The sequence below is a fragment of the Carettochelys insculpta genome, chromosome 23, assembly GCF_033958435.1.
Source record: "Carettochelys insculpta isolate YL-2023 chromosome 23, ASM3395843v1, whole genome shotgun sequence".
Lineage (NCBI taxonomy): Eukaryota > Metazoa > Chordata > Testudines > Carettochelyidae > Carettochelys > Carettochelys insculpta.
In genome coordinates, this window is record NC_134159.1 from 13,936,031 (window position 1) to 13,944,038 (window position 8,008).

The window sequence follows — 8,008 nt, forward strand, 5'->3', positions numbered from 1 at the left end:
AACCTACCATCACCCTTTTCAATGAAAAGGATTTGCTTGCTTGGGGCAGTGAGGCAAAACCGAAGTGGGTTATGTCTTCAGGCCTGGCTTGTGTGTACGTGCTTAATGTCATACCGGTTCCCTTCCCCACCCCATAATATTGGAATAATGGGCACAATGCTTTCCCTTATTCATTCCCCCATGTTCTTTTTGGCCTTATTAGTTGGTGACCATTAGAGATGGTTAATTCTCTGCGCACAAGGTTGCAATTGCTTCCACTTGGCCAGCATTCAAGGAGTGAGGTGAGTCATAATGGGTGGCAAAACTGTCTTTTCCTCCATTCCCCTGCTCACAGGAAAAAAAAATATCAAAACAAAACACCCTGAATTCTTCCCTTTTAGGAGGTGGGCTTTGTGAAGCCAGGCAATTGAATTTACAACAGCATTGAGTATCAGAGTCTATCTGGCCTTGTCAATGAAAGCAGAGGGGGGAAAAAGAGACACATTAACCCTCAGCTCTGCGTTCCCAGGCATTTCAATAGGATCCTGAACTTCCAAAAGAGCCCGCTGCATACTCGATGAGATCCTTTATACTGTCTAATTGCCCTTCTCCACAATAGAGACCGACTCGCTCCCCTTTCCTGGGCAAGATAGTAACTTTTGCACTCCCTCTCCCACAGCCCCTGAAAGCATCAAGGGAAGTGACATTTTGTAGGGCATTATTTCAATAAACTCAAACCAGGTAACAAAGGCTGGGTGGTTTTTTTGAGTTGGGGGAGATAGAAAGTGCTTTCTGGGCTTACATGCACAATTTATGAAAATAAAATATCCTTGTTGCACACCCCTCAGTTTGTCACCTAAATTGCATGCAAAGGGCCTTTTCTCCATTCCTACCCGCCCCATACACCCTCTTAGTGAGAAGAGCAACCATTTCTATTTCAAAACATTTTATTTGTCCAACACCTGCAACTTTTTGGAAGTTTTGACACACACACGGACACACACACACACACAAACAAGATACAAACAACTTTGGCATTATACGCGTGTGAATATTGGATACAAAACTAATCTCGTTTTTTCTTTAAAAAGTCTTTCAAATAAAAGCTTTTTTTAAAGGAGTAAAAATACAAGTGGAGATCCCAGTCTCTGGAAATAAATAGACATTTTGTCCTAAAGTCTTTAAAAAAAAAAAAAGGTTAAAAACAAAACCAGGTTCCATACAACGGAACCAAAGAGTTTTTTCTGTTTGGGGATGGGGATGAAAACTTTACACAAGTCACCAAGGCCTCCAGACAGATTCACTGCGGTCCCCGATGGGACTCCCTGCTTGGGATGCTGGAGCTAAGCTTCCCCCAAATGACGTCAGGCCCTGCACTGGAGATGCTGAGGGGGTTGTGGCTGCATTCCCTGGCCCGCTGCCTGAAGACACGGGTCCATTAGCATTGGCATAGAGAGGGATGACAGGTCCACCACTGGGACCGAAAGCTGGGTTTGGGATGAGGAAAGCAAACTGGCCATCGGTCGCTGGGACCAGCTGGAAACCTCCATAGACCTTGGGGGACAGGGCTTCGGCTGGGTTGAGTTTGCAGGGCACAGGCACCGCGCCAGCGGCGGTGGCAGCTGGGGGGAGCTGGACGTGCAGGGGTTGTGCCAGATGAGCAGGCTGGCCAGCCGGGGGTGGCGGCGGAGGATAGTTCATAGCCACGATCTGGCCCAGGCACGCCGAGAGGTGGCTGAGCAGGCGGGTGCGGACCTCCGTGTTCACCCCTTCGCAGGTGGAGAGGAAGCGGGTCACCTCGTTCATGCACTCGTTAAATCCAGCACGGTATTTACCAAGGACCGTGGGGTCAGCGCTCAGAGCTGCTGCAAAAGAAGAGGAGGGGATTACACAGAGCACTGGGAAGCAGGAAGGGGGAACCCAGAGTTCCAACCACCTCCCTCCACTTGCAGCCTGGTATGGGCGCTTTATTCCCAGGCACCTGCTGAATCCTTGGGAGGGTGCACAGCTGCATGCATGCGTTGGCAGCTCCAGTCTCTGGGCTAATCCGTTTGCTATTGCTTGTGTATCACCCCCCACCCCCATGCACTCCAGGGAGCTGTGCTGGAAGAGCTGGTCCTTACCTGTCATCTGGGCTCGCTGCAGGTTTCGCAGGTGCTTCACCGTCATCTCCAGGATGTCTGCTTTCTCCAACTTGGAGTGCCTGGAGCTCTGGCAAAGAAAGCCAAGGGGAGAAGGTGAAGATGGGAGTCTCTCCTCTCCCCACCACAGCTGGGCAGTCCATGGAAGCCCTCCTCTGACCCGCCCCCCCTTGCACCTGAACCCCCCAGAGCTCAACTTACATCCTTCTTCAAAGCATCCAGGATGAGGGTCTTCAACTGCCCCAGGCTCTCATTGATCCTGGCCCGGCGCCGCTTCTCCATGATAGGCTTGGAAGACTGGAGACAGGAAGAAACAGAGGCAGAGATAAATATACCGGCCTGCCTTTCGCCCTGCATTGCAATCTCACTGCGATCTATACATGCGCCTACCACCTGCAGGGCATGTCAGTTTGCAGGGCAGGGAGCTATAGGCGTCTATTATTGCCTGCGAGGACACCACACAGGGTCTGCCCCCGCAAAGCCCTAACGTCCCTTTCCCGCACACTGCCTGCCCCCGAGTATCCACCGCTTCTGCACATCCCTCCACACCTCCGCACAGTGTCTGCCGGTGCTCTGGTGACTTATGCACTAAGCACTGATGTTCTTAATATTTGTCCCCGGTATATTTGGATGCACATCCTGCATTAGCCGCCCCTTCCATTGCATGCACCATGACGCTACAAATCCCTGTCCGGGTAGAGGTTAAGCCAGGTGGATTCCTTCCGTCTCGGATGCTCAGAAGTGATGCAATTTACCTTTCTATGTTCACTGGCGCTCTTGGGCTTGTCCGGCGTATGGCTGGAGCTAGCCGGGGCCCCAGCGATCGGGGAGGCGGTTGGTTTCTCCATGGTGTCAGCGGGCATTTCTTTTTCTTTTTCTTTTTTAATAATGTTTCTTGACAATAAAAAGCAAAACCGGAGAGGGAAAAAGGAGGTTGCAAAGAAAAAAAAATCGCCCTGTGTTTTCAAACTGTATCCCTTGGCATGAGCCCAGTGCCTGGGAGATGGGGGAAGCGGTTTAGGCGGACTGGCTTTGCAATCACTGCTCAAAGGGTAAGTCAGCGCACGGCGGCGGGCGCTCCAGCAGCTGGCGGCAGGCTGCGGCGGCTGCTAAGCCAGCTTCAGGGACCCCCCCGCTCTATTTATACCCGGCGGCTGCTCCCAATTCGTGTGAAACCTTCTCTGCATTCTTTCCCACACTCTCGCCAGCCAATCAGAGCCGGGACTCACCCCACCGGGCGGGCAGCCCGCCTGCCTATTGGAGGACGCCCCCGCGAGCTGTCAGTCACGCGCTGGGCTTCCCAAAAATCCAGCCCCGGAGTAAAAGAGAAGCCAGCAGCACGCGGGGGGGAGGAAGAGGAGGGTGCGTAATGAAAAGCCGCGGCGAGGCTGCGGAGAGCAGGGAGTGGGGGAGGAGTGGGGCACAAGGCACCCCCCCAAAAGGAGGAAGCGGTGCATTCTCCTCCACAAGGCGGGTGGGAGTCCGAAATCGGGGGGCGGAGGGTAGGGGAGCAATCTCCCCCCCCCGCAGTAGGTAAGGCAGGAGGAGAGGGTGTTACCTCCTGCCCCTGAAATCCCAAGGGGAGAGGATGACGCATCTCAGCCCCCCCCCCAATTCAACCTATTTGCTATGTTTTCAAACGAGGGGTCCAGTTCAGGCTGCAACCCCACTTGTAGGCCAGGCTCAGAGCTGTCTCGCAGGCAACTGGCCAGGTCTGGAAGCGGCCAACGCGAAGAGGCTTGGTGCTTGGCGCTGGGTTGGGGCAGGGCTGCTGGGTTCTCTCCAGGAGAATGCCACTCGCGTGCTCCGCGTGGGGACAGTGATTGTTTTAGATGGTGCATTAAAACATAACCAAAGGTGGTGGTGGTGGGGAGATAAGTCATTTTTTGCATGGAAGACCCCCACCGCTGGAAGAACCTGCGCATCCCTTTAATGCTGCCTGAGCGAGTCCCTCGGTGTCGCAACTCGGACAGAGGGGAGGAAGGGGCAATCATTTATTTAGCGGCCTTTTCGAGGGCCGAACCTCCCCACCCAACCCCTTGTAATTAGATCTTTGCTTTTATGCCCGATCCTAAGCAAACAGCAGCTCCTCAGGACCCTGCCCGAGAGGAAAGTGGTTGTTTTCCCGGACTCGAGGTTGGAAACACGGGGGGAAAGAGGGGAACCTAGTTTGATCGCCCTGCTCCCCAGGGTTTGGAGTCTGGTAGCGGTCGATGTTAGATTAAAACCGTGGTGTAAATTCCCCCCCCCACCCGGTAGTTTGGCTAAATAATACCGCAGCCAGTACCAGCCGCTCCCCTTACGCGTAGGGGGACAGATCCTTACTGGGGTGCAGGGCGATCAGCTATGTAGGTGAAACCCCTATTTCTTATAGGGCAGTTTGGAAACACCCCCCTCCCCCCGGTTTCCAACCTAGTACCCACATCTTCCTCCAGCTGTTGCGAACTCCAGCAGCAGCAGCAGCAGCAGCTGGTCCGGCACGCGAAGCCGTGGCAGGCGGGCAGCCAATGGGCTCGGGGCTGCCGGCCAAGCCTTCTCCCATTGGCTGGCAGCTCCCCCAGCTGTCAATCAAGCCCCGGCGCCAGGCAGCAGCCAGCTGTGCTCGTGCCTCCACCCCCTTCAGATGCAGCCCTTGTTGGGCGCGCGCTCCCCTCCTCCTGCCTGGCCCCCGGGAGCACGTGCCAAAGTGCTTCTGGCTTCCTGCGCGGTGCAAAAGCAAAGCGGCCAAGCTCCTCCAGTCATGCACCAGGCAAGGGAGGCAGCCATGGGAAAACCACGCCTCCTCCTGTGCTCCAGAAATAATCTCTCATGCCAAACAGTGCCTCTCTGTCCCATTAATGTAAAGAGAGACTCTGAGCTGGATCAGATCTGCCCCTCCACACACTTTCTTCCTTGCAGATTTTTCTCTCCTGCCTTGAGAAATTCCTCCCATCCTGCCCCCTCCCAGCTCCCTCCTCCTCTTTCTTGTGTGCAAAAAAATCAAGAAGGGAACAAATAATAATAATACATAATAATAATAATAATAATCAGTGCTCAGACGGTTGGAGACATGCATAGGGTGTTTTTGGGAAGGACTGCCACGAAGGATGGAAGGCTGGAGGAAGACAAGCAAGGGGAAAGTTTGGCATGGTACCTGCCTGCTGACATTTGCAACCGCCCCAAGAAGGTGCCCTCCTGTCACATTAAAAGGAAGATGGGTGCAAATGGAGCCAGTGCACCCTGAGAAACCGAGTCACATCCCCCTGACCATACTTTCCCATTCTTCGGCTAAAAAGCGTGGGTCACATCGTCTTTCCCTCGAATTGTCCTTGATGGAATCAAACCATAAGGGAAATCCAAACCTTGGGCATTTTAATTGACCCCTTAAAAGAATGATTTTTCTGGAGAGGATCAATAGGGTGACCGCAGTTCCTAAAGGGAAAATGAGACACCTTGTGGGGCTAGCCTGAGCACTCTTCCCCTCTCCTACCCTGAGGCTGGCCTGAGCTGCTTGTCTGAGCCCTGTCCGCTTCCTTGGGCACAGATGGCCTGAATCCTGTCTCCACCCCGTGAGGCTTACATCACTGCTCATGCCACCACATCCCTCTGCCACCCACTTTTTTGACAAAAGTAGGCACCTGTCCCTTTTGCTAATCAGTTGGCAAAAGCAAACTGGACAAATGCCCATTTTTGTCAAAAAGTTGGGCTGGCCAGGACAGGGCTTTAAAAAAGGGACAAATGGTCACCTTAAGGATCTACCAAATTAGATAAAACCAATGGGCATATGGGATGCCCAAAGAATGCAGGACTAGCCTCAAGATATGATTTCAGTTGTAGGGTTGGTGTGGATGGTAACTGCAGCAACACTGGGCTGTGTGTTCTCTCATTAGAGTGATAAAGTTTGTCTCCCCTCCTCCCCTTTTCATTTACTTTTTAGTTTTAAGAAAGAATGAAAGGGTTTTAGTCTACAATAGCGAGAATATGATTGCATTCATGTGAAATTATGCTGAAAAAAATGCAGAACCCCTCTTCCCTGTTCTCTCCATTTCTCTTATTCCATAACTTATTAATAACCCCCTGAAATGAGTATGTTTGCTATCATCGCAGCTGTATTATTTACCCCTCTCTGCCACCCTATCTACCTTGTCAAGTAAGTTCTTGGAGGGCAAGGGATATGCTGCCATGCATCTGTAGAGCCAAACACAATGAGGCCCATTCTTGGTTGGCTCATGGGCCCTACAATCACTAATAATAATTCCGACCCTTCATACATGGAGATCATTCCGTTAAATATTCTGCAAGTTCCCAATTAATTTCTAAGCCTTCCTTTATTAAAGTCTATGCTACATAAGGCAGATAGACAAAATTTGAGTTTTATTTTTTTATAATTTCAATGCATAATATTGATGTTTAATTTAAAACGTTTGGTTTTTATCACTTTAAAATGTCACGGTTGCACAAAATTATGGGCTTTAAGCATATTTTAAAGTGTTCATTGATTTAAATTTTAACAGTTGTGGGGAATTATAAGGTGTCAGACAATAGAATCAGACAATAATTATTTAATGAAAGTAGAGGTTGAAAATTTAAAAGTTAAAGCTTTTTATGGTTAAAATACAAATAATTAACATCACGTGTCAGAACATACCAAGTAAATATTTTAATCAAACTAGTAGATTCTCAAGCAGCATTTTTCATACTTTGCACATCTGTAAATATTGGTTATTGTCAACGGAAATATTTTTTCATCCATTTTTATGTGTATGGTGAAACTGATGTTTACTGACATTTTACCAATACAAAATCTAATTCTTACAAGTCTCTGCATAACAAATTTCTAGTTTCTAGACTTACACAGATTATTTTTAGTATAAATATAGGTTCATTTTCCTTAAACTATTTGAAATTCAAAATGAATTTATTGACCTCAAACACTGCCTGGTTTTGTCATTAAGTTTTTTTGAAGCAATGAGTAAAATATGAACTGCAACAACATTTTAAAAATGCTCTTTTAAAATAAAAATTCCTTTTTCTATGAAACATGGCTAACCAAATGCAACTGCCGATTTTTTTTGTTTTTTTAAGGAAAAGGCATACAACCATTTATATTTCCAGGTTTTTTGGTGGGCGTGTCTTGTGTTTTGCTTTTAATTGGTCCCAATTGTTTCATTTGGTTTTAACCACTTCTCATGCCAGGTTTATAATTTGTAACTTTCTTGGCACTGCTATCTTAATTAGCTCTTGAGGCACCTATCTCCCAGCAGAACTGCTGGCTAGTGTGTGAGTGGGTTGGGGGTGGGGTGGAAGTATCACTCTCCCCTCAGAAAAAAAATTCTGGTGTTTTGGAGACTGGCTGTAACTTGCAGAAGAGAAAAAAGCCCGTGAGCGCCACCTGCAGACCAGTTTGTTAAATGGTGTGATCTGAAAGCCCCAGTTTGCTCAGTGAAAAACCTTCTTTTGTGGCAACCTCACCGACTGAAACTTAGCAGTTACAGTCTGGTCTGTAAAGGACAATGTAAGATGTGTAACGTTAGTATTAGTGACAGTTAATGAGTTGTTCGGGCTGCACTCTCTCTGGGATTGTGCTCAGGAGAGATTTTGAAGGGCTGTGATGTGAGGGAAATCTTTTGGGACAGGCTAGTTCTATATAACTGATACAAGAAAAGATTTTCACGGACTAGTCTTGATTCCTGTTCAGGCCTAATGCCTGTGCTAATGTCTTGTTCCTCCAGTTGCCCATGTAATGTGTGGTACAGGTTGAACCTCTCTAGTCCGGCACGCTTGGGACCTGCCCAGTACTGAATGAGAGAATTTGCCAAACAATGGGAGGTCAGTATTGTCTAGCAGCATTACCAACACTTCCACTGCTTACCGGGCTCTTAGAAGACATTTAGGGGTAAATTAGAGCT

General features: G+C 49.0%; 1 protein-coding gene across 2 annotated transcripts; it reads right to left on the bottom strand.

Annotated features, from left to right (window-relative positions):
• Positions 1–917: 917 nt before the first annotated feature.
• Positions 918–3,214, bottom strand: HES4 (hes family bHLH transcription factor 4). 2 transcript variants are annotated; one of them, XM_074975607.1, is made up of 4 exons: positions 2,876–3,214; positions 2,322–2,417; positions 2,103–2,190; positions 918–1,841 (listed from the first exon to the last, which is right to left on the bottom strand). In XM_074975607.1, the coding sequence occupies exons 1-4, from the start codon at positions 2,981–2,983 to the stop codon at positions 1,258–1,260; spliced, it is 876 nt and encodes a 291-aa protein (XP_074831708.1). In that variant the 5' UTR covers positions 2,984–3,214; the 3' UTR covers positions 918–1,257. The 2 variants fall into 2 exon arrangements, with proteins under 2 accessions (XP_074831708.1, XP_074831707.1); XM_074975606.1 differs by having other exon boundaries at positions 918–1,844.
• Between the last annotated feature and the right edge of the window lie 4,794 nt (positions 3,215–8,008).